Here is a 26,647-nt window from a genome sequence, read left to right as displayed (position 1 = left end):
TTTGGGTGGCTCGCCGGCACAGGAAAGCGTGCTCGCTCGCCCCCGACTACCCTCGCCTTTTAGTGGAAATGACGGGGACGAGCTTTTGGCGTTAAGGCTGGTGCGGGACTGCGATTCGGTCGGGGCAGATTGACCGAGAAATGATTGGTCAAAATTAGGATTTGAATGTGGGATTGGGTTGGATTTGGGCCCGTAATTGACGAGGCCCACAGGCCCAATACTGAATCGATGGGACGAACCGGACGATCAAAATTAGACCCATTAGGAGACCCACTTTTTGTGCCTCAAGAAAAATAGGCTTAATTACTTGCGAAAATGAGGACAAATTTCTCAATAACATGAAAACTCAAAAGTAGGATAAATACATCCAAAGGAAATTTTACCTTTTAAAAATAGTTTTTACTATCAAGCTTTTAGCTAATGTTGTCCCCCATAATTGGTTTTTATATAAGGATTTTTTTATATTAATTTGATAAAAATATTCTTTCACCCTCCCCAATCCACTCTCATCAACATATCGTCATCCCTCCGTCCATCCCAAGTGATATCACTCGTCGCCTTTACTCTCATTTGAGCGATTTTCTCTCTTCCTCATCCTCGTTTTTATATTGGGAAGAAGCGTGACTATTGGTAGAGGATGAAGGGATATTTTCATCAAATAACAAAAAGAAATGTCCTTACATAAAAATCAATTAAGAGGACACTATTAACTAAAAATCTAATAATTTTTTTAAGTTATATATGTATATATATGACCAATCACCGGCCATGGTTTGTTTGAACTCACAACAAAGATTTATCGATAAGACACATATCTACATAAAACATTGTGTGAAATAACTCTAAAACCAACAATGAAGCTGTATGATCTTTGAGAGTAAGAATTTTTTAATTATATAATTTTATTTAATTATATAAGATATATTATAAATTTGATTAAATTTTGATAATGATTATTAATAAAGGAAGTCTAATTATAATAGAATTTCTTAAGATATCACGAAAAAAACTCTTCTTATTATTATCTTAGATCCTCTGTTCTCGTCTATATAAACATACAATCAACAATTGAGATTACAAATATTCTTAATCTCTCTTAGTCCCTAATATATTATTTATAATGACATTGTGAATGATAGAAAGAGAAGAGAATATCAATCTAGTTTTCCTTGTAGTTCAATGACAATGTGTTTGTTGATCATATATAAGCTTTCTATATTACATTGAAAAGTACATAATGATATATTGTTATTTAATTTTAATTTTTAGTATTAAGGGTTTTTCGTATAATAGTAATATAATTATAGTTTTTATACTTACAATTGATATTAGAGCTATGTTTTTGAAATCAAATATTTTAGATCTATTTATTAGCATTATTTACTTACAAATAGATGTTATTCAATTTTGATTTACAATACTTCAACGATCCATGTGTATTGTCGATCTTTTTATCTATTTAGTTCGTCTTGTTACTACTTACGGGTGATACGAGGTTCCTCGTGTTTGATCGATGAACTATTATTGATAGCTTATTGTTGATGACAATATTGTCAAGGGCGACGATTACCAACCCAATCACAATGTATACAACAAAAGCATTATAAGGTGTGGTAGCCCTAGTTGCATAGTGTTGCTCGATACGGTGTTTCAGCATCGCACGATGACTAGAGAAGTTGTCAGTTGGCAATATATATATCGTTGCAGGTGTAGGCAGCAATAGGCGGTGCATGCGCACATCCGCACATGGGCACGATGACATAGTACTGCACGATGATCGGAGAGGTCATCAATTGACAATATAAATATTATCATCATTGTATACAGTAGCAAGCAATGCATATGTAAAAACAGGTGGTGCATAGGCAACGATCATGCACTACGATGATTGCATGCCTCACGCAATGACTATGGAAGGAGAATTAGGGTTTTAATTTTTAAAATAATAATTTTACCCTTATAAATCATTTTGATTCTAATTTATATCCTTTGATAATTCTACCATTCAAAAATTATATAATTCTATTATATATTCTAACAAAATTATAGTGTTACCCTTTAGAAATTAAAATTTTCTAACTTGTGTCCTAAATTATAAAGTTGACCAATATAGTTTATTTTTAATCAAATATTTTGATCGGACAATTGTATTTTGACTACTTGGATTTAGATTCAATAAATCAAGTTTTGATCAAATTTGAGAAAAATCAAATCTTGATCAATTTTTAATTTTAATCAACTTTAATTTTTGACTTACCTAATTAGGCTTATATTTAGCCTAATTTTGGGCTTTCCTAATTAAATAGAGTTGACTAATCTAATTTAAGGTTCTATATAGAATTAAAAAAATATAAATTATAATTTTTTTATAGTTTTCTCATATGACGTATTTTTACATATGATAATTAAACTCCAATTATTATTTTTAGGTATTTATTTAGTTATTCATATGTATATCTTTAATATTATGAAAAAATATTTATTTTTTACATAAATACATGATTTGTATTTTATCATAATTAAAATTATCTTATGAGTTTTTATTTATGCTAATTAATATTCAATAATTATCATGATTATTATTTTATTACTATTAAATTATTTTGGTATAAATTAAACTAAAAGATACTTAGTGAATATTATTTGTAACTTATATCCTTAAGTTTTATCTTATTAGTGTCTATCAAAGTAGTGTATAATGATAGGTTTATGATATATAAATTATAATAAATATTTTATCTTATAATCATGGAAGTGTATTTGCATTTTATATTATTGAATTGGTCTTATAACCATGAAAGTGGCATAGACCAATATGTTATAAATTTATATTGAGAAATTAGTTATAAATGATATTAAGAAAATGACATATAATTAGGAGACTTAAATAATCTCAATCTACTTCGAATAATTATGTGATAAAATATTATAATACTATTTTTGATATCTTTGTGGTTTAAGATTGTATACCTAAATGTAGCAATATTATTCCACGAGAATGATATTAATCCCCCATAAATAATTTTGAGTGAATACTAAATATATCAATATTTTACTCAAAAGTAAAATATAGATGATATCAATAGTTCATCATATCTTGAAAGCTCAAAGCATTAATGTTATTTTATATTTTATAGTGATACTTCCTTTCATACACTCTTATGCTTCTAATATCTCTGTATTCTCTAGTTCAAATTATTAGTTAAAGTATGTATAGTTCACATTAGAATTTGACATAGCATTGCTTATTGAATGGTGCATAGACTTAGACCGATGAAAGCATTCTGAAACAAATTAATGAAATGAATACTTAGAAAAAATCTAATAGGTTCAGTTTCAGTTTTATAAGAATGATAATTATAAATAACATAAAGACTTCAACCTACGCATACGACTATTTAAGGGCTATTAAGATAAATTTAAATTTGTTGATAAGTTATTGATCGACATATTAATAAAAGAATTGACTACAACTCAATATAATGACACTTGAGGGATTTAGAATCACATCCACATTATTATTGACATGGTTATGAAACTTAAGTCATTAAACATGAATGTTGATGAGTTTTTCCTAGTGTAATTCATTCTTAATTCTCTTCCTCCTCGATTTGACATATTTGAGATTTACTATAATACAAATAAGGATTAGTAAGACTTGAATGAGCTAACTAATATTTGTGTTAAAAAAAAATTAAGATTAAAATAAAAAAATATCTTATAATGTTCTAACTACTACTTAACAAGTCGGTAACAAACAAAAGAATGTTGAAACATTATCCATCAAATACATTTGTTAGATCTAGAAATGTTAGTAGACTTAAAAGTGTTTTTTCTATGGTAAGAAAAAACTTATAAAAAAAGTGTATAAACGTAAAACTTGGTTTGAAAAAAAAAAAGGTATAAACTCAATGTATATTTTAAATTAAATATTATAAAAGTTTTTTCTAATACTATGTGGATTGATCATAGTACTTGGTACAATAATATGTAAAGATTTATTTCAACTTAAAAACTAAAAGAACATGAAAGATTCAGCATCATGAGTAATCATCTTAAAGCAAAAGTGAAAGCAGTGGGAAGTTATCTGATAAATCTTGCTAACACATGTTATATTCTTACTATTTTTAATAATTTAGTTTCTTTATATATAATTAATGAGTTAAGATATTATCTTTCCTTTCATAATAATAAATTTAGTATATTTTATATTCAATAAAAATTGATTCTAAAATTATATGTGATGGTTTGCACAGAATTAATTTAAATCTTGAGTTTGCAAAGAAATTTGATTTCGAGGACGAAAGATTTTTTATATTCTAACATAGATAATTGAGATATATCTTGAAGAAAATAATTAAAAGATTAATGAATGATAATATTTTGAAAGATTTAGATTTTATTGATTTTAATAGTTCCACTGTATTAAGGGAAAGTAGATTAACTCCTTGGATATTTCATACTGATATTTGTGAATCACTCCTTGGATTTTTCATACTGATATTTGTGAATCACTCTATATTTCATGTTTTAGTTGAAAAATATATTTCATATGTTTTAGTTGAAAAATGTACATAAATCATCGAGAGAAACGAAAAGGAGAGAGAGAGAGGAGGCGAAGAAAGCGAAAAGAGAGATGGAGAAAGCGATGGTGGTGGGTTTCGGAGTCGTAGGTGGCTGTTTAAACATATAGAGGACAGTAACACTGCAGATAATAATATTATTACAAGGTTTGGTAGTTAGTTTATCACTGATTAGTATTCAGTCATGACAAATCAGCCATTCAAAGGGTGACGTGTCTGTGACGGCTCCGTGTGCACGAGACCCCTCGCTCATTAGCCCAACTAAAGAACACGATTCCAGATTCGATTCGGGTGATGTGAAGGTTCGGATACCCGAGGCTCCGATAACACAAGAACTGCCTCATCCCAATCATCCGATCAGCTGTGATCTTCCTCCGATAACACAATCCCAGAAGTAAAGGTCCGACAGGATAATGCAGACAACTGGGCTCCGATAACACTACAACCGTCCGATCTCAATCAAACGGTCAGACCAGCAGATGCTTAATTATTATGAAGTACTGTTTCACTTTCATAACTCATCTTCATGCATATATATATATATATATATATACACACACACACCTTGAATAAATGAGTGCCTAGCCACTATGAATCCTTCAATTAATTTGGATCAAATTAACTAAACTAGCAGATGCAAAAATATTAATTGGAATCACTTAATTAGCCAACTAAATAACTTTTATCCTGATGTGAGAGTATGAGGTGGTCAGGGAAATTTGCTGAGTAGTTTGTCAGTCATGTCATGTTAATGGTGAAAACATAAGATTTTGCTTGCAAATTATGCCTAGGAAGATGATCTTAAACATCAAAGGGACATATTCTTCCTGTTCATTGTGGCTTCTGCTGATGTGTTAGCTGTGTGTCTTCTGAACAATGTTTGCAGCAATGAGAATACTTTTTGTGTTATGTGACAAAGCAGTTACCAATAAGAGTTTCACACATATGCATAATAATAGTTTTCACAGCACCAGAAACATGATTTTATATTAATAAAATGTAATATCAAACTCTTGCTCACGGAGTAAAATAACACAGTGAAGAACTACCTCAAGAAGATCATCAGACATTATTAAGAAAAATGATCACCAATTTAAAGTTTGAAGTCAAATTAATGGGCATGCTCAATTGACCACCATCCCAAGGAAAGAGCACCTGAATCGAAGTTTGGCAGTCATGTACTTTAGCATATTAATACTGCCACAATATGATCACCGTAAGAAAGAATAGAGATATCATAGTTTCTGACATGAAGATCAAAGTTGCTAAAATAACAAAGGCACTGTTCATTTGCTCATCTGTGACAGATGGCAGATCAGGGTCAACCACACAAAATGAATGAAAAGAATATTTTAGGTTTATGTATGGTACATAGGAGACTTTGATAGTTTCTTTCCATCTGAAGATTGACTGAGTAGAACAAACAATAAAGTGGCCACATTTTAACTCCTTCGAAGAAGCCCATTTTTACAAGGAAATGATGACAAGGCAAAGAGTAGGTTGAATGAAACTTTCTAGACCATCAGAGAGGAGTAAATGATTCTACTGTCCTGTTTTTGTTCCTCTTATTCCGCTATTAAATGGAGAAGCGCTGCCGCATGGATGAGGGCTGTCATCTCTCAAACTTGAATTTAACAAGGCTAATTCTCTAAGCTGTTGCCTCTTATAATAGTCCTGTGATTCATCCTGTAGCATAAAAAAATATTATAACAAGGTTGGAAAGAGTAGATCAGCACATACAAGAACCAAACCATCTAGAAAAAGATCGGCATTAGCAAAAATGAGCCTGTTTCAATGACAAATGGCAGGAGAAGGCATGACCGTGAAAGAGGAGCTCTAAGGTTAAGCAAAGAGAGAAAAAGAAAAAGAAGCACTTTTACATGATAAATCACTATTTGTAATGTGAAACCAATAATTGAATTCCCATGTATAAAGTTTGGACATTCAAATCTCCGTACATTTGTGTTGGTACATTCCATGCCGACCTGTTACGAACTTAGCTGGTTTTGCCTAAGTCGTGCGGCACCCTTGCGTGTCCGTCCGCAAAGGTCAGCCTCCCCGAAGCCTCCCATGATCCCTTAGGTCCCACAAAAGATAGAACAGGACAGAGAAAATGCCTCACTCGGGATCCACAAGCAAACATCTCCGAAAAACACTTTATAGACAATGCAAATTACAAACATACTTTACAAGCTCTGAACAATTGCACAACAAAGGGTAAAATGGTCCATTACAGACCGAAAATCTCTCACACGTGTCTACATGACACAACCTTTATTTACAAGCCTAAAGCGGCCACCAACCCAACTAAAATGGGACTATTAAGCCTTCGGTCATCCCTCTACATGTTGTACAAAGCATGAACACACCAAAAGACATGGACATACATAAGCATTACAACAAATATCCTATTTAGAAGTTTGTCTGTGACATTCTCCCCCACTTATTCCTTCGACGTCCTCGTCGAAGCCTTTGTCGACACTGCAACTCCTCGCCTCTGCTGAGTCTTCAATCTTCTGCTCCAGCTGCAATGCGTCTCTTGGCTCCCAGCTGCTCTTCGCTGCTGTTCTTGAGTGGTCAAACCTTTGATCTGCCTTGCTGCTTCAACTCGCCAATGACTCTGACTCTAGTGTGGGGTTGGCTGAGTTGTGTTGATCCCTGTTGGTTCCTGCGGATCCTCCAGATGAAGGAAAAGACCATCCTTACTGCGCTAGTTTCTCAAATGCCTCCTGCTGTTTGAACTGGGTGGATGCTTGTTGGAGCTTTTAACGAGCATCGTCTCGCAAACTTCTGAAGATTTGGGTCCTTCCTCCACAAAATTTGCTCATTGACTCTTCTTTCACTTAGTTGTCACATCCAAGTAGGTTCGCATCACTTCCACTTTCGATTGGCATTTCGTTGGGAAATGAAGCGGACAATCTACTCTCAGTAACACTGATCACCATTGGTGAGGATTTGACAACTATTGTCTTCTATTATCTTCGAAGGGTCTTTGAACTTATGCAGAGCTCCTCTGCTGGATACATAAGAGAATTGGGGTACTCGATTTCGCCCATTCTCTCAAGGGTTGAGAAGGCAAAGGTTACTTGACTTCGCCCGCCTCCTCGAGATTGTACTCCATGCATCGAGCTGGTTACTAGCCTTCGCCTGCTCTTTGCTCACACTTCTGAAGCACTTGAAGTGTTTGCACTCCTTGCGTTGAGTTAGCTACTGTGATTCACCTTCTCAATGCCATCGAACTTCTGGAATGCAGAAAGTTTTCGCCCCAACTTGGAGTAATTCTCTAATAGATTTGGTCGCCTCTAGGATTGTACCGTCTTCTCTATCAACCCTGCCGCCTACTCCCCTGAGTAGCGAAGGTACAACACCGCGTACTGACTACTTCGTTCCTTGGTCGTGCACTCTTGCATGACCCGAAGTCCTTCACTTTCGGCTATCTTGATGAGAAACTCATTGACACTGGTCTTACGAAGTTCCTTGGCCTCTGCCCTTCAGCCTTGTCTCGGTACTTGGAGTTTGCCTCTGCATGCTCCACCTCCTCGGCCCCTTTCACGACCAAGCGCTCTCCCTCCATGAGAGCAAGGGATCAATGACTTTCACGGAAGTCCCGCCTCTGCGGTACCATGGCGCTGCCATGCCCATGGCACTACTATCCGTCGCCTCGCATCTGCATCCCTTTTCTTCACAATCAGTAGATATGCCTCTGTGGTACTCCTCCGAGTCCACCTCCATTCTATCTGATGCTTGATTTTGGGTAGATAAGTCCCTCTGGACTCGTCGTCGCTTCCTCGCCCCTTTCGACCCCCCTGCTTCAACACTTATGTGTTCTCCAAGCAGATCCCTTTGGTCGATGGAAAGACAGACTGCAACTCCCATACACGGCCTCTGCCATCACGTTGTAGGGTTTGCACCGATTTTGTTCTCCTTAGCTTCCTTGGTAGCAACGTTCGCTTACTCGACCTTGTCCTCTGACTTGTCAGGCTCCCTTAAGCGAATATGAGTTCTGGAGTAGTCCAACTCTCCAGCTGCTTTGATCATACCGCTGTATGATCAAGTCCCTCCCATGGGACTCACTGGTACTTGCATTCGAACTTTTCCCTTGGTGGAACACAGCCCCCATATGTTGATGACCAAGGCTTTCATCCGATGCAAAATTCGATGCACGCACGGAAGACCCGCCTCTGCGGTACCATGGCCTTCACTCCTTGAATCCATAGCCCTTCTTGCCGTCGTGTTGTTCACTGAAGTGGAGCTTCCAGCAGCTCCCGATCATACCTTCGTATGATCCAGTCCCTCACGGGGCAAGGTTGTGTGAATCGCATTGCCACGAACTGTTCCACCACGATCCGCTGCACCATGTCGCCTCCTGGTGACATCTCTATTGCATTCTGATCCTTGTGGGATGAACTCGAATTGTGAACCCTTCATGTGTGGCCTCTACCAATACATCGCAGGGTCTCTTCCACCTTCGATTTTGTTCGCTCCTTTGGTAATCGATCTTCATCCACCCACTCTTGGGTCACACCAAGATGAAGCACCGCTCTAGGACAGTCCGTTGCCTAGTAGCTCCCAAAGTCCCCCGACTTCGCTGCAATTAGTGCACCATTGTTTGGATCCTGGGCCTCTACCCCTACCAGCACAATCTTCGCTGTGCACCGCTTCCTTCATAGCAACTTGAATGACAACACTGTAGCATATTCTTCAAGAGTACCCGCCTCTGCGTCCTCTTGCCCCGTGCTAAGGCCTTCTGAACCCAACTTCACCTCCGCAAATTGAGTCGCCTTAGTTCCTCCATCAAATGCTCCTCCGAGATAAAGTGCATGTGCCCAGAAGCTCCCTTCGTCTTTGGCACCATGCAAGATGAGTCCGCTCCGTTAGAATGAATGACCCATGGAACAACATAATCCTACTCTTGCCTCTGCAAGAGTTCATGTCCTTGACCTCTGTCCAAGGAAAGCACTATGCCTCTGCTCCATGTTCCATCTTCTATGCTGGCTCCCTTCATGCGGCTTGGGTACTTCGTCAAGTTACACCCAAGTTGTTCCGCTCCTCGTTTTTGCATTGAGTTGATGGTGGCCCTCGCGCCCACCATTCCACGGGTCAGCCCTCCCTTGAGTCCGATCTCCATATCGACTCCAAGTGTGCCTTCATTTGTGTTGCTTTGGGTCGCTCCCCCACTTGATCTCGCGATGCATCCACCAATGCATTCTCTCAAGCAAGATCATGCGACGACTCCTCGCCGCTTGCTCAGTCCATTGAGCTTCGTGGAGTTGTTGTTTGTTGAGGTACTCCTCCTCAACTTGTGAGGTCCGTCCCACATGATTCTCCCTCTGGAGAGCCGGGACTTATCCCTCCTGGATAACTGTCCCGTTGGAGCAACATCTCTCTTCGTTTCGGAGACCACCATCCCCTTGGACTACTCGGATCTGCTGAACAAACTGTGCCTTGTTCTGCCTCCTGCAAACACACTTGCTAGATTGCGACTCCACGTCAATACAGCCCCCGCTGCACCCCTCAAGGTTTAGCAACATGCTGAACTAGTTGCACCCTTCAGCCTCCTACGGACGTATCCTTCACATGCCGAAGAGAAAGTTTCAATGCTCCATGGCGCCGAGTTTCGGTTGCCTTGGGATGACCACGAACATTCTATCGTCCGGATACAAGCCCATGCATGAGTACCAAATTCTTCGAGCTAGCAATTCCCCTCACCTCTGTGAGCTTTGTATAACTGTTTTGGTCGTTGAGCAACTCATTCCACCTTGGATGGTCTCATCCTTTACCAAGCGCCTCGCTTGCCTTGAGCACCATCAAGTATAGTTGTCAACGTTGAGCCGTAGCTCAAACTCAGCCATCCTAACCTTTGTGCGCTTCACATTCTTCCAAGCTTGTCTGTTCTCGTGGTGCCTCTTGCGCGAAGGGTTGGCCATTCATCTGAATGCCAATCTCAGATGCCCGCTCATCTGAGCGACTCCTTTTCCCTACATCTCCATGCCCGTTTTCCCCCAAACGGTCGCGCGTGTGCTGACTGCCCTCAACGCAGTCCCGCTAGGTCCCCCACGTTTGCATGCTAAGTGTTTCTATGAGTGCTTGTCCCGCTCTGATACCATCTGTCACGGACTTAACTGGTTTTGCCTAAGTCATGCGGCACCCTTGCGTGTCCGTCCGCAAAGGTCAGCCTCCCCGAAGCCTCCCATGGTCCCTTAGGTCCCACAAAAGAGAGAACAGGACAGAGAAAAGGCCTCACTCGGGATCCACAAGCAAACATCACCGAAAAACACTTTATAGACAATGCAAATTACAAACAGACTTTACAAGCTCTGAACAGTTGCACAACAAAGGGTAAAATGGTCCATTACAGACCGAAAATCTCTCACACGTGTCTACATGACACAACCTTTATTTACAAGCCTAAAGCGGCCACCAACCAAACTAAAATGAGACTATTAAGCCTTCGGCCATCCCTCTACATGCTGTACAAAGCATGAACACACCAAAAGACACGGACATACATAAGCATTACAACAAACATCCTGTTTAGAAGTTTGTCCGTGACAGACCGACGAACATCAAATTCTGCACTATGCAGTCCTCGGCATGCGATCTTGAACATGCCTGCATCGTGTCGGCACAACATGATACCTGTCATGCTAGCATGCAACTAGCATGTGTTTAGTAAACAATAACTTGACTTACTATATTTGTGCCAGTAAAAGTAGAATGATTGTGATGATACTATCCTCCTTGAGAGAAAACCTGATCTTCTATTCAAATATGACATTCACTTATATCTTTTGTGCACAAGGTGCACATTCAGATACAAACAGTCTAAGTGATTGATTGTTATTGGTCATAAAACAAAAAAAAAGGGTGTTGGCATTAGCTCTTGACGGATGTTTGATCAGCGAAGCTAAAAATTGGAACATGCAGTGATGAACACGTCCCTTGTAAGTGTTGTGGACACTGCTAAGAAACTATAAGAACTATTGTTGTGCATTTATCTGTGAAGATACAGTTCAGTAAAATGGTAGTCCTCTTGCTTCTGATGCATGTTATCAATTGCAACTGTCAACTGACAAATATTAGGAACTCAGAATCATGACAACGTGGGGAAAAGGGACTCAATCGTATGCCACTTTAGTGCATTAGATGGTTGAACTACCAATTCATGGTTGAAATATATCAATCTTTTGGCTTCACTACATCACTGAGGCAAAATGATCACTGATATTAGTGTATAAGCCCTGTACCATCTTTTGTTTATATTTCAAGTTAATTAATAAATGAATATTCGAAAGGTATAATACGGGTTGTAACTTCAATAAATTTCTACATGTAGTTTTGCTATACACGACATCTGTTGCAGGTTTTGTGCTTTGTCCCTAAAACAGTATCATCAACTGATGAACTCCGTGTTGCAATTGTGGGGCAATCATCAAATCCATGATAGTGTGAACTAAGCTCAAACAGTTCATATGATCTAAAATTCACATATTGTGGCATCTGCTTTATATGCTAAAATTTTCATTCTACACTAAGAATGTTTCAGTAATGGAAGATTTTTCCTTTTCCTGGTAGTCAAATGATAGTCAGTTAATCACTCCTAGAAGGCAAAAATAATGAAGAAAATTTGTGTGATCTTAAAGTAAATTTATCAACATAAGTACAATGAATTTGTCATTCTCATTTTAATTCCAGGTCAGAACGTTCAGGGTATCATGATAGTTCCCTTTGCCTTCCAAAAAGCTCTCAATAATCTTGGTCTGTATGATTTTCTAATAATGAAGCATAAAAGATAAGCTAACCTTTGTATATATCTAGATTACAGTTGAAGTTTTAAGTGCTGATGGATGGTTATCATATATGAAACCATGAACCAACAACAAAAGCTGATGGTAATTACTTCAAATAGCAATGAGTATAGAGATAGTCTGATCAATGTCTAATAAAGCTTTAGTATACAGGTGAATGAAAGGTATTTTCTGTGAACTACTCACCACTGGTTTCAGCAGCTCTTCTATAACTTCCTGTGCATGTCTCAGTCTAGTCTCAATGACATTTGCTGGTAATTCGGCCTCAATCAATATATGCAATGGATCATTTAAGTGTTCGTAACCTGGTCTTCCCCTCAGTTTTTCCTCCTTTATAGCAAGAAAAGTAATCGAGATAAATATAGGCACAAATACAGGAGGAAAAACTATGTGCTATGTGCCATAGGTATCAATCAATTTATCCTTCAAACTAGAAGGACAAACAAAAAAAAATTGTCCAGAAAGAGGAATGCTGTCGTATTACTTAAATAGTTCAAAAATTAGTTAGAGATAAACAAAAGGAACAGGCCTTTGACATGGTAATTTAAAATTGCAATGTTGAAGGCATGGAAGCAGACCAAGCTTATTTAAAAACCAAAACATAGACACAATAAAAGAAAACTATGAATATACTTATAGTGTATACTATATTCCTAGTTCTGTAGGAATACCAGTAAGAAAAGGGAGCAGGTAGCAAAACAAATTAAGTAGTAAGGAGCAAAATATTGCCTAATTCTCATTACCTGGACAGGATCTTTTATTGAACCCTTTCCTCTAATGTAAACACGACATCCAGTTGATGCTTCAACTCTTTTCAGTGAATTACCCCTGGGTCCGAGAAGGCGCCCAACAAAATTGAACTAAATGACACATAAAAAAGTGAATGACAGACCAAAGAACAGCATGTAAAAGGCGTGGAAATGAAAGACATACATTAGGATAGGCATTCACTGGGACTTCTAAGCGTAATATCTTCTTTATAATGCATGAGCTTGGACCTGTTGTTCCTCGCTGATCCATTGTAAATCTTTGCGGAAAACCTAATCCCTTCTCAAGGATAAATTAGATTTATCAGCTAAGATAGAAGATCAACTTGAGAAGATGCATAATTTACTACAGTTACTTGGCCAAACAACCATGGGTATTGAAAAAAATGGAAAACTACATAACAGGAATTTTGCAATACTGAGCAGCAGCTCATATATGGTTTTCTTATAATGGTATCAGCTACATATTTGAGAAAATATGAGAGAAACCAGTAATTAGATCTGTTCACTGTCTTTAACAACCAGGTATCTGACCTTCTCATAATTATGAATTTAATCAGACTAAATAAAGCACAGAGTAGAAAATGCTGAAGGTGGCACCATTCTCTTTGATAATATACAGCAGTTTTCCAAGTGATCTGACTAGAAATAGAGGCTCCGCTAAGTTAAAATATTAATTAACTTTGTAGCTCGATGTAATCTTAAAAGTAAAAAAAAAATACACTAACGAAATAAGAAATATAGAACCCGATATTCAACTTTTGTAGTCTTCTTATAACATAACTTAATGCCTACAGAATTTTGACAATCATTTTATTAATACAACTCTTTTACAATCACCTCATGCTCATGAACCCCATTGTCATTCATTATGATATTATATACACAAAAAAGAAGTATCAGCTAAAATAACAATTAACTGAGCTGCAAAGCAACAAGCTTTCGTTGAGATCTTTTCTAATTTTAATAATTGTCCTAAGGTGCTCATAAGTGCCTATATCAAAATACATTCAACATGAAAAAAAAAAATCTTGTAGAAGCTTTTGGCACAACCATACCTTTCAAAGTGTGGCCAAAATAGAACACAAGTGTTTTATAAAACCACCCCAACATATGTGAATGAACCTACTCATACAGCAAAAAGAGAACGGTCCTTGCAGTGGGATAGAGCACCATTAGTAATTAATATTTTTGGCTAAATTTTTGCTATGAAATGCTTCTGCAAGAAGCTAAATGAGCTATGCCTCTGACAAATGTATAGCTAACCAGATATCTATTGAAAAGCATAAATAAGTTATGAATCCAACAAAGGGTTGGGACTTTATGCCTTGTTATTGTTATTGTATCCACCCAAAGGAATAAAAAAGGAAATTAGTCCCAAACAATTTACATTTACACTTAAGAAACAGGCCAGTAACTCAACCAACTGTTGGTCACCTTAGTGGATCCTTTCTTTTTTGTTATTAAGAGCATCACATTGGATTTTCCTAATTCATCATGAAAAATACAAATTCAAAATGTCATGAAATGGCACAGAAATTTCTACTCAATATGTAAAACAAGATCATAAGTGCTAGCAGATTTTTAGTTGTTATCAACTTCTCCAAACCTTCCTGGGAACCAGTCAGGCTTTGATGGAAACAAACACTATAACCAAGGAACATTGTCAAAAAGACAATTATAGAAAACCAGGAAAAAAAGAACATTACATTATCTCTAGTTGAAAAACCAGATAAACAAGATACAGATTACCTAGCTCAAGTGTATAAATATATAAGATGCATACAAATATGATGGTTCATACAACTAGACTTATGTATCTACCTCCTGTGGGTATCCACTCCAAACACCAAAATCAGTCCCCCCAGCATCGGAATTAAGGAATGGAGTAGCCATGGGACTGGGACTTCTGTGCTGCAGTCGGTTACAGTCACCGAACCATTGGTTGGGAACAATTCCTGAGACTCGTATAATCTCTGTAACAAGTAGCTTATCAAACTCTAGAGCAGATCAATAACATTCATGAAAGTTGAACTATTATAATAACTATGACCCCTCCCATTTGTAACTAATATCAATAATCAATATGAATAATAGATAATATGCCTTTCATAAAAAAATCAATAACAAATAATCTATAAGGAAGAATATTATCTCAAAATGCTCTTTTTTTGAAAAAGATATCCTAAAAAGAAAAGAAATGCTCGACCATTCATGCAGAACTCATTGAAAGATTGCATGAACATGATTTATGACAATGCTCCCACAAATATCATGTGGTTTGGTTATTTACCAATTGCCACAAAATCTCAAAGAAGCTGCAAGACAATTATCTCATATTTTATAGCTAACCATTAGAAATAGCTAACCAATAGAAAACATTAAAACCAAAAAACTATGAGTTTTAGACAGAAGAAAAAAGAATCGAGGCATCTCAATTGCTATATCTCAATATTAGATCCTGGACTTAACATTTCTGAATTGAAACCCTAAGAAAGAAAATCCCCTATATGATGAATTTACAAACAACAACTGAGAGGATGAAAATATTGAGGTATAGTTATAATTGATGGACAAGAAATTCCCAAAGATTATAGTTAAGATGGAAAGGGGCATCAAAATTGTTGTGTGATCATCATGTGTCATTTAGATCAAAAGTAAAATTCCATAGGACAATTGTAAATTCAACTATGTTTTATGGATTAAGATGTTAGTTTGGAAACAATGCCCTCGGAGCCTAACGGTGAGAAAAGGCACAATGCACTCAGGACATCATTTACTAACTTAAAGATTATATCTTGCTAGACATTCTATTCCTTTTCTTTTTTCTTTTTTCCTTCCAGTAAGTAATCAGGAATGGAATATGTGCCTTTGTTTACAATCAAAATTTGCTTTATGATAACACTATAGGCACACCTACCTTGTTACCGTCCACCAGCCATGAATTCTTTGATCCTAGTAGCATAATTATTTCACCAGTGAATTAATAATCTCAACAACTATTTCCTTTCTGGTTAACCAACAACGGAGGGGCTACATAAAGAAGCACAAATCACAATAGATGGCCAGTGTAATGATTGGGAAAACAAAGGTTTGCTGATAAGACACACACACAGATCTGCACAATACATATTTGCAATAACTCTAAAAGTAGTGGAGCTACAATCCTCAGAATAAGAACTTTCACTTGAGAACCTCCTCAGAAGCCATAAAATAAACAGCCAGATAAAAAACACCTATCAAATAGCCTCTCATTTTAGAAGGAAGTTATCTGTCCCAATTAACAGTCTAAAGCTCCATCTCAGAAACAATTTTTCGAACACTAGAAACACGTATGCTATCTGCAATAAGAAATACTCAGATGATAACCCTCCAGCTTTTTCATTTTCACTTTTGATTTTAACTCTTAAACTAATTTTGGCATTCACTGCTTCCCAACTTCAAAAACATCCCCACAAAACTTGAATGCAAGCAAAAGCATAAAGGCAGCATCACACCAGAACAAGATAAATTTGACAGATATTGATATGGATAAAGAAAGAAGCAGAAACTACTTGAATCAATTTTGCAGCATGCTTTTCAAACACAGCTTTTAAAACAAGATGCCAAAGTCATTAGTTAAGAAAAACTAAGCCTAAAGAAGCATCTCTTCCCACTTCTATGGATAGTTGTGAAAAGGAATACAAGAAATATACATTTCAAGACCGATCTTGATAAGTTGGGAATGGAGAAAGTTCGTCTCGTCAAATTCTTTGACATCCACAACACCAAAGATGAGGAAACAAGGACCGAACACCTAATAAGCAAGAATCTCAATGAAAACCACAAGCAATCCTTGGTAAGCACTGACCTTGATTCAGCAAATGGTTACAAATAGGAAGAACCTGCATGAAAGGCCCAAGCTTTTGATGTTCTGCCAACAGCTCCGCCAAGTACCGGCTGTAAGAGTAACAAGAACAGAAACCCAAGATTTACAAACACCAATTGGCATGACAAAGCTGGGAATTATAGACAAGAGATAAGAGAACTCTCTGCATCTCTTTCTATACCTGTCTATATCTGCTGTGCTATTTATATCTGAGGAGACGGCTCTAGCAGGGGAGAAGCTATGAGTATATAAGCCAGACATGCTGGTGGAAAGGATAAAGGTGTTGCAGAGAAAGAATGAAAGGAATCAGAGAAACAATGATGGAAAAGGATGGGCAGGAGCTGAGATGGAGCAAAGGTGCAGTTTTGGGTGCTAGAGGAAGCCTTCTGCCCCTTTCTCAATGCAGGCAACCCTGAAGCTCACAGAAAATATAAATACAAAGGAGAAAAAGGGTTGTGTAAAAGTTTAATGAGTGGCTCTATGGATCCTTCTAAGAAGGTTTAAATAGGTGCATGGATTTTAAGGCATATCCACTTTTACAGTATGAGAGAGAGAGAAAGGTGTGCATGGGGGGTTGCAAATTAGAATATTGATGAAAGTGTGATTCTTGTACATGAAAAGATCATATAAGTTTGTTCTTCCACTATGTCATTTGATATCCTGCAAGCAAGATGAGCTTGTCAGCCATTTTCAAGCAATAAAAATAACAAAGGCTCTAAACAGGAGCCTTTTCTTGTGTCTAGTGAGAAGAAAGATTTAGTTGAAAAGAAATACAAATGATCACTATGGTTCCCAAACATTAAATGTTGAGGAGTCAAAACATAAAATCTGGTCTACTACATGTACCCTTCAAGGAGACATCTCTAAAATGATTGAGGGATGACTACTTATAGGCCAGTAAATGGTTGATCTAACAAAGGTTTTATAAAGTACCAGCAACATGAGATGGTCTACGAAGCAATAAAATCATATCTTCCATGCTTGCCTTCTCTTATCAAGGAAGTAAGGTTACTACAATAGGATCAAAGACCCTATTGTTCAGCCATAGGAGATGATCCCTGGCTCAGATGCTAACCTTCAAATGTATGGGGGACAAAGTCACCATGTAGGTGATAAATGAACCTACTCAGCTACAACAACCATGAGATGCGACGCTCAACCAGGAATCATCGACATGACCTAGGTCAATTTAATTGTTCTCTAAAGCATTTGAGTCCGGAGGGGGAAGAAGTAAATCACATCAGTCTACTGTTTCATTCCTTCCTCGGTCATGCATCTTCTTCCACCACATGTCAATCCAAGAAACCACCACTGACATTACAATGTCCATCTAAGATGGAGAGAGGGCTGTTGTCAATTATCGGATCCAAAAGGTGGAGAATTACCATCAGCAGAGTGGATGGCACATCAATCCAGTAGTTGGGAAGTATGTTCCCAAAACATTTCAGAGCCAAGGCAACAATTGAAACACAGAGTCTACGATACTCTACCAAAAATATACAGCGAGAACAACATGAACTACAACCATTGTCGGTCAACATGCGAGCACAAATGCAGTCCTTAAATGCAAGGACAATGGCACAGTAAACAGAGGAAGAACAAGAGCATAGGATTCCCTGGAGGTCCAATAGAAAAAAGCATACGGCATGGCACGTTGAGATGGGTCAGGGACAGATGTGTAGGGGTTTGCCCACAAAGCTTCTCTCCCTCTGTAAACCCTCCCGCCCACACGTGCCATCATCATCTTCTCCCCTCTCCTCACGCTGTTACTGACCCCAAACCACCGATTACCTCGAGCACTCCCTGTGGTGTTTCAAATTTAGTGAGGTCAGAGCAGTTGGTGAGGGAAGCGGAAGAGGACAATGCCCTGTGCTAAGAGACATGTCGAGGGTTCAGACCTTGAGGGCATTGATGAGGGGGCTTGAGCTCCTCGGTGGGTACAGAGCACGAGATGGCGCACGTGGGGGGCTCGCCTGGAAGCATGCGAGCAAATCGGGCTGAGTTGGATCTAAAATCCATCAAGCGAATATATCAATTTCCAAGCTGAATCAGACAATATAAGTATTATTTCGCACATTAAATTCATCATGGTATGATTAACTAAATCCCCCTTCATGGTAGATTAATTACATCCACGCCCCTCACGAAGTCGCACAATGGTTGTGTATTTTACACATACGCCCCTGAGAAGATCTAAATTTAATGAACAGAGAACCCAATATAAGCCCATTAAAGTTGTCTATTTGAAAGAAGCCCCTCACGGGATTATCGTAGGAAGAGCGCATCGGGACGGAAAGTAAGCCCTCTTCTTCGGTTAGGGTTTGGCTAAAGTTGGCTTCTTCTTCGCTGAAATCTTGCGCGGAAATCCTGCAGATGGCGAAATTGTTTTGGTTGGAGGCCGTTCTTCCGCTGGGGATCATCGCCGGGATGCTCTGTGTTATGGGCAACGCGCAATACTACATCCATAGAGCTGCTCATGGGAGGGTGAGATCTTTCTGATTCTTGGATTTGATCTTGAATTCGATGATCATGTGTGCCGTTGGGATAAAAAAATCTTGTTCTTTTTGGAATGGGCTGCAGCCGAAGCATATTGGGAACGACGTTTGGGATGTGGCGATGGAGAGGAGGGACAAGAAGCTCATGGATCAGTTCTCTGGTGCCCAAAATTAGGTCTGTTGTTGTTGTTGTTGGTTATTTAAGTTTATTGCTTTCATTTTCTTTCTCGATCACTTTTTGTTGGATGGTTCTAGGGTTAGGGTTGCTGGTTTTTATCGTCTCGTAAACTAGATAGGAACTTTCTTTTTGGAGGCAGTCGAACTCCCTGATGATTTGATGCGAAAGTCACGTTTTTTCTGCCCATGAGTATTATATTGATCTTTTGATGCCTAGATACATGGATATGATTCAAACGACAATTGATAGAAGATAATAGGCTTACACTAGAGATTAGTTCAGCAATGACTAGACCCATTTGGGCTGGTGAAGAAAACTGAGCATAGGATGGTTCACAGAAAGTTTATCTCAGCCATTTAATCGATGGAAATTTGTAATTGTTACTGATGTTTTACTCATTTGGTTTTTAGGGTCCCCGTTTATAGTCTTACTATAAAAAATATGATAGTTGGCCTTTATATACATGCTGAAGGTCTTTGGCACAATCAAGATGATCTGTTGTTTTCATCATCTATGAATCACCTCACCATTAAATTTGATGGAACCAATTATATGGTTTTTTTTTAATTATGACCAAAACGTTATAGATTGCTTGTACTAATTTTGGAGTATCTTAAAACATATAAGCTTGATCATGACTGAGATGTGTTTTATGTTTAAGCACTGTGGTTAGGAAATTTATAGAGCTGTTCACTCTGTGCATGTTCAAACTGAGTGGGATGATAATATTAATTTGTAAAAAAAGGTGCACATGAAAACCAACAACAGATTGGATTTGAAACATTTGTACTTTTGTGGTCCGTGCCAATTACTGAATCTTGGATTTCATGGCTGCCGCTTCCTGTCAGCATGGTTGACGTTTACAGGGCCAGTTGCCAACACTTAGGCCTCCTTTTTTCATTTAAGAGGAAGAAAGAGAACATGAGGGTTGGACATTGAAAGAGAGTGAGAGGAAGAAATATGAAAGGCATATTGGAGTATTAATTAACCCCTCCATTTTATTTGTTCTCCCTCAAAGAGGCACAATTATAAAGGATGCATTCATTTTAACGTGGAGTAAAATACATTGCTTGTAGATAGTAAAGCAGTGGGTTAAATATCAATACTTGATTTATTGGGTGAAACTCCCATATATTGTTTGACACCACCTGTACAGTGTCAGGAGTTTGCCAGAACTTGTTATTAGGACATGTTCCAGGAGATTTTAAGTTATATTTAGTCCATAATATGTGGGTAAATAATGTTGCATCCACCAATTTGGTCATTTCCACGGGCATTTAGTTAGTGCTGAAAACTGATTCGAATTTGAGGGTGATCTTTATTTGCTCATGTTTATTTGCACATGTGTCGGGAATTTTGTATCTTGTGGTGATTGCATTTCTTTGATCGAAAGTTACTGTTATCTTTATCCTAAGAAACAAATAGAGAAAGGAAGAAGAGCAAAGACAAATAAATGTTTTGACGTTGATATATTCAAGGGTTTCAGTTTTGAGTTTATTTACATGATTATCTGGTCTACTACACCAAATAAGCAATGAAGATACAACGAATACTGAATCTTATCATGTAAAGCGACACTGTACAACATATGAAATACATCTGTTGACAATAGTGTTTCATTTGTTACCATGGCATGCTTTTTATTGTTCAATATATTCTTTTAGAGATGGCATCATTTCATCTTCCATTTTCATTATGAATCTTGTTTAATTATTATTATTATTTTTGCATTTATTTGTGGAAACTAACCCTAATGGTGACTTTGAGGAACAAATCTTTATATACCCATTGGGCATTCTTACTCCCTATAGACATGAAAGTCTAGAGTGAGTCACTTTTTGAAGAGCTTATATACCACTTTAACAAGCTTTTATAACAGCAGATGATGCTATTATATACTTACTTTTCTCTTCCTTCTTCCCAAGTCAATCTGGCTGGAAACTGAGGGTTGTGCTGATTGTATAGTTGCTTATGTGTTAGCTCAACTGCAGTGTCTCAGCTGTTGTTAACTGCTGGGGCTGCCATTGGTTGTGGCTTCCACTTCATCCAGTGACAATAGCAGCCTCGCAACAGGTTGTTGCATGTGGTTTGGGGGGTTTGGGTTGTTTTTTGAACTTCATGTAGGCGGTGATCCTTGCCTATGATTTTTGTTGTAATGATCTAATTCAGCTTCTTATCTTTATAAGAATTTCCAAAATGGAAAATTTTATGTACGTAAACTTTAGGTTTCTGCAGTCATGGATGGTCTCTACATGATTCTTCATATGCATTTTTAACTTGGTTTTGTGTGGTTTACTTTGACCTTCACTAGAAACTAGAAGCCCGAAATGTTTTCTTTACATTGAGCTATTGCCACTCTCTTCAAACTAAAGAACAACATCGTATATGTTTTAATTTGTTCTCTTTTCTCCAGGTAGTGATTATGCATCAGATGGGTCATCTTAGAAGCAAATCCCCCTTTGACAATAAATGAGCTTTGCACTTTTAAGAGCTTTGTGTTTGTTGCTTTTGTTCAGACAACTGGCCAATTCCAGAACCCTAGTCAAGTTTGTAATTTGAAATTTTAGTCAATAATTCGGAGAGATGACACGCAGTTTGGTTTAACAGTTCTACTGACGGCAATTTGGCTGTCCTGGCTAGATCCAGCTACATACATTGTCGAAAACTTACTGGACTTCTTTGTAACTTTTTTGAAACTGGTACAGTATACAATTTCTTGGTTGTTATCATGTTCTTTTTAATTGGCCTTTCCCTGTATTTTCGCAGGGCTACTTGTTTAAGAATAGAATTTCTGTAGTTTCTGACTGTGTGTATGCTATTTATTTATGGTTTAAACACCACAGTTTGTGATGAACTTAGCTGGTTTTACAATTCTGTATTAGTTATTGACATGCAAAAAGGAAGAATGTTAATTAACGAGCAAATGCACCGACAAATTGTTGTTATCGCTTTTGCCGAGAAACATAAAATTTGGGACGACACAATCATCATTAGGCACTTTGCAACCCCTAAATGATCAGCAATAATTCTAGTTTTTTTGAAAGCTGTTCATGATATTCCTTCAAAATGCTGTCTTGCAGATACGATATGATTTAATGTATTGTAAGACGTTTTGCGCATGAAACCTCTATTTAGCCAACCTAAAAAGCATCATGCAAATCCCATGTCTCAACCATGGATCATTCATCACAAACGCCTCTACTACTATCTCAATTGTATCAGACAATAGAGGCATCCATAGTCACAATTATAATCCAGCAAACTTCATACAGAGACATCCAGGTTGGTTAATTCAATGTTATATAAATGATAGGTCTCACGTTTGGCACATGCAAATATAGATCTCTCAACGGAGACATTGGGGTTGATTAATGTAATGTTAAGCATTACATTTGATTTTACATATGAATGTCTTGTATGTTTTTTGATGTAATAATTTTATTAAAAGAAAAATTAGCATCTATCTTTAGCAGTGCACTTCTCTTTTCTTTTTTATTTTGTGGAAAGGCATCTTTTCTTTTATATATGAGCAACATAAATTTCAGATTAAAATTTAAGAATCTTCCACTTGGATACGGACGCTTCTTTGACGCACTAATGAGCTCTAATTATGCTCTAAACATGCTTTATTCAGGTTGCAGCACTTTTCACCTCAATCACCAAATGAGAGATGGGAGGGCAATCAAATGCCAAAGCTTCATGTTTATGTTTCTTCAACTTTACTTCTCAATGAAACAAGTTTTGATGTGCACGCAAGCATTAATTAATTGCCAGTGGTTAGATGATTTGGGCACAAAGAAATCCCATCTCATTGGACAACCCATCAGTTTTGGAAGAAATTATCTCTTGATATTTAGGACAGGACAATGAGAAATTTGCTCATCAGGCTATTGGCCTTTGAACTTCTCAGCGAGCTACAACACATTTCAGCCTCCAACAACAAGAACATTCAAGTAGTGTAGACAATGGATACAAGTGACTCCAAACTGAAAGAAAAAGCACATGAGGTAGGAATGATTCTTAGTGTTCGAGCCGGTACCGTAGAATTCTGGGAAACCTGATGTGGAATCATAATGGAAGAAGACAACATGCCAAGAAGAAAGAACCAAGGTTTTGTATTTGTTCCATGAACCTGGTTTGTTCCTACATACTTGTCATCACTTTTGTAACGTTAATATTCTCATTCGTCCCGTTGAGCAGCCAAAGCATTGATTCTCATGGCGGATGCCGGTTCCTCACATCTTAACCAGCTCTATGCTGTTGATTCTTATGTCTCCATGTAAAGAAGAATCGAGGAACTCGTACAAATATGTAATATGCCTCCAGTAAAACATTTCTCAGTTTTATTAGCAAGATCCCTCTAAAACAGTATCCAACAAATGAATTGAAATTGTTCAACATGCTCTGTGGTGCTTTTTTACATACAGTAGACATTTCAATCAAGACGATAGTAACAGCGAACAATCAGGAACTGAACAATCTGAACACAACAATGACTTCCCCAAAAGAATGCCTGATCCTGTCTCGAATCAGGAAAATTTCATTTCAACCAACACAAAGTCAAAAGAAAATTGGCAATGGCCGTCTGCATGCTCGTTCTATATGTATATATGCAACACTTGAATAACTGTTCCAACCTTGAAGGGGCTCCTGCACTGAATCAACAACAGCACTTAAGCAACAAGTTCATTCTCAAGGAATGGCTGTGTCCTTGCCACTGAAGCCACAGGAATCTGTGTATTTCCAATCCTTGCTGTATGTAACGAGACTCCTGCATCTGCATGCTGCTCCATCTGTGCCATCTTCTTGTAATGTTTATACCGGTGCATCCAGCAAACCAGCAGAGCCAAGAGAATTAAAGCAACAATTCCACCAACCACTCCTCCAACTATCTTCCACACCTTAGACTGGTTACTCTTAGAACCAATATGATTTGGCCCCGGCGGTGGAGCTACACCTGGTGCTGGAGGAGGAGTAATCTCACTGGAATTGACCACAATGGAGAAGTGGCCCTGTCCATATGTGGAGCAAATACTGCTCGATACCAAGTCTCTAAAATCTGGTGAGCCACCTAAACCAAACTGAACGCATCTGGCAATTGCACCGCTTGGCACAGAGATGATGTTTGTGAAATTAATGGATATGGGTGATTTCGAAGCAACATTTAATTCAGGCAAGTTGGTAGCTGACAAATTCGCTGCATCATAAGCAAGAAGACCAAGCACAGGAGACAGGTAGGTGTAACCGGGAAGAGGATAGTAGAAAGAAGACCAGTTGCCCAGATTATGGTAAACCAGAACCAGCCTTTCTACATATGGCTGCACAATAATGCCCTCTGGGATCTCGAATTCCTTATAGCTCTCTACTCCTCTCTTCCACAGGCTCCCACTTTTGAGCCTCATTGCCGCAATCTTGATGCCAGTGAGATTGGAAGGGACAGTACCATCATAGAAAACTCCAGTGTGGGGGTGAACAAATGCACGGTAAGCATAGTCCTGAAGGAGAGAATCTAATGATCCTGCAGTGCTTGTAGATGTGCCCGGAGATTGGGCTTTACACCGGCACGCAAATAACACCCCGAACAGTGCAATCACTAAGTGGTGAATGAACTCCATTGGTTTTAAGAGCTTTTCAGAAAGCATCTTTCAAGGATGCCCATCAATATAGATTCAGTACTAACATCCAAAATCCTCACCACCATGAGAGGGATCCAGATACAGCAACGGGTTGGAGAGGCTACACAACATAATCTTCTTATTCCTCCTCTATCTGTATAAGAGGCCACGCTGAGGTCCAATTATGAATAAGAAACTTTAAAGAGTGCTGAGAATAAGATCAACTTGTAGCCAACAAAGGGATATAATTCCCCAGAAAGAAAGATTTCAGCTTTCAGAAATTAGGCTTCACTCTTTGCTACATTCATATGAATTCATAACAAAACAGCAAAAATCGAAGATCATAAGCTATGATTTGTCTGCAGTACCTGAAGCACGCAGAAGACTATGACTGCCTCAAACTTCAACAATGTGTCTTCTTTCTCAATCTCTCTAAATCATATACGAAAGAGAAGGCACCAAAAAGCCTCCGAATTGCCAGATAACTTATCGAAATTCCTCTTCTCTGCAACAGTGAAGCTCAACAAAATACCAGCCGACTACCAGACAAAAAAAAACCCACACTTCCAAATGCTACCCAGTAAGAGAAGAACCAGCAAGCTTAAATCCGACAGCAACGGCTCAGATCGAAATCTTTCTCGCTCAAGCCGGAGGAAACTTCAGCGAGAAAGGCAACACAGATCCCCCCCGGGCAAGCGAGAGACAGAGAGACAGAGAGAGAGGTCCGACCGATTTGGATGGCCTCCGAATCAAATCCCCCACCACAAGCGGACAAAATTCCAGCGATCGCGATCGAATTCCAGCGTGATTAGGACTTCGAAGAGCCCTAAAATCTCTCCAGAAATTACCGAGGGAAAATAATTCCTGTTGCGGTCCGGAGAGAGGAGACGGGAGAACGAATACGACTCGCGTACCTCAACAAAACCACATGATAAAAAAGGTCAAAAAAGACCCACCGTCGTTTCTTTAATTCCCAAAAATGCCCCTCCATCACTTTTCTTTTACGTCCTCGCTGGGAATTTTCTTTTCCTATAAGCCCCTTTTTCTAACGTTCCGATTCCTTCATTTTTCACGTAATTTTACGACCGCACAGGGGGTTTTGTGAAAGAACGGCTGATGAGACGCCATCCGTCCGATGAAGATCGGGCGGCGGATGTGGAAGGACGAGATCGCCTGCGTCGGTGTTTCGGTGGGCTCCACGGATCCAGCTCGTGGTGGTACCTCGTGGGGTCCGAGTGCGAGGAGTCCAAAGTGGAAGACGCCATGTTTGCACTGCGCTCTTTAATAGTCTGTGAGAAAAAGTATTTATAATTGAAACAAAAATATAAAAAAA

At 38.1% G+C, this 26,647-nt stretch overlaps 2 protein-coding genes across 4 annotated transcripts; both read right to left on the bottom strand.

Annotated features, from left to right (window-relative positions):
- Positions 1-5,918: 5,918 nt before the first annotated feature.
- Positions 5,919-18,910, bottom strand: LOC103992502 (KH domain-containing protein SPIN1). Of its 2 annotated transcripts, XM_009412224.3 has the most exons (7): positions 17,208-18,907; positions 17,009-17,097; positions 14,983-15,134; positions 13,325-13,438; positions 13,135-13,251; positions 12,578-12,721; positions 5,919-6,269 (listed from the first exon to the last, which is right to left on the bottom strand). In XM_009412224.3, exons 1-7 carry the CDS (start codon positions 17,285-17,287, stop codon positions 6,126-6,128), a joined length of 840 nt encoding a protein of 279 aa, XP_009410499.2. In that variant the 5' UTR covers positions 17,288-18,907; the 3' UTR covers positions 5,919-6,125. The 2 variants fall into 2 exon arrangements, with proteins under 2 accessions (XP_009410499.2, XP_065049064.1); XM_065192992.1 differs by lacking the exon at positions 12,578-12,721 and having other exon boundaries at positions 17,208-18,910.
- Positions 18,911-24,014: 5,104 nt separating this feature from the next.
- On the bottom strand, positions 24,015-26,202 carry LOC135584913 (uncharacterized). Of its 2 annotated transcripts, none has more exons than XM_065192989.1 (2): positions 25,683-26,202; positions 24,015-25,468 (listed from the first exon to the last, which is right to left on the bottom strand). In XM_065192989.1, the coding sequence occupies exon 2, from the start codon at positions 25,339-25,341 to the stop codon at positions 24,373-24,375; it is 969 nt and encodes a 322-aa protein (XP_065049061.1). In that variant the 5' UTR covers positions 25,342-25,468; positions 25,683-26,202; the 3' UTR covers positions 24,015-24,372. The 2 variants fall into 2 exon arrangements, with proteins under 2 accessions (XP_065049061.1, XP_065049062.1); XM_065192990.1 differs by having other exon boundaries at positions 24,015-25,485; positions 25,683-26,188.
- Positions 26,203-26,647: the final 445 nt, after the last annotated feature.

This window comes from Musa acuminata, chromosome BXJ1-7 (genome assembly GCF_036884655.1).
Source record: "Musa acuminata AAA Group cultivar baxijiao chromosome BXJ1-7, Cavendish_Baxijiao_AAA, whole genome shotgun sequence".
Taxonomy (NCBI): Eukaryota; Viridiplantae; Streptophyta; class Magnoliopsida; order Zingiberales; family Musaceae; genus Musa; species Musa acuminata.
The sequence above is the reverse complement of the archived record's forward strand: the minus strand, read 5'-3'. Positions and strand labels throughout refer to the sequence as shown.

Excerpts from the sequence above, each read along its gene's own strand:
- LOC103992502 (XM_009412224.3), bottom strand. The coding sequence starts at position 17,287 with ATGTCTGGCTTATATACTCATAGCTTCTCCCCTGCTAGAGCCGTCTCC. Across the intron at positions 17,098-17,207 it reads AGCACAGCAGATATAGACAG|CCGGTACTTGGCGGAGCTGT; the intron begins GTATAGAAAGAG and ends TTACTCTTACAG. Across the intron at positions 13,439-14,982 it reads GGAGTGGATACCCACAGGAG|GGATTAGGTTTTCCGCAAAG; the intron begins GTAGATACATAA and ends ATCCTTGAGAAG.
- LOC135584913 (XM_065192989.1), bottom strand. The coding sequence starts at position 25,341 with ATGCTTTCTGAAAAGCTCTTAAAACCAATGGAGTTCATTCACCACTTA.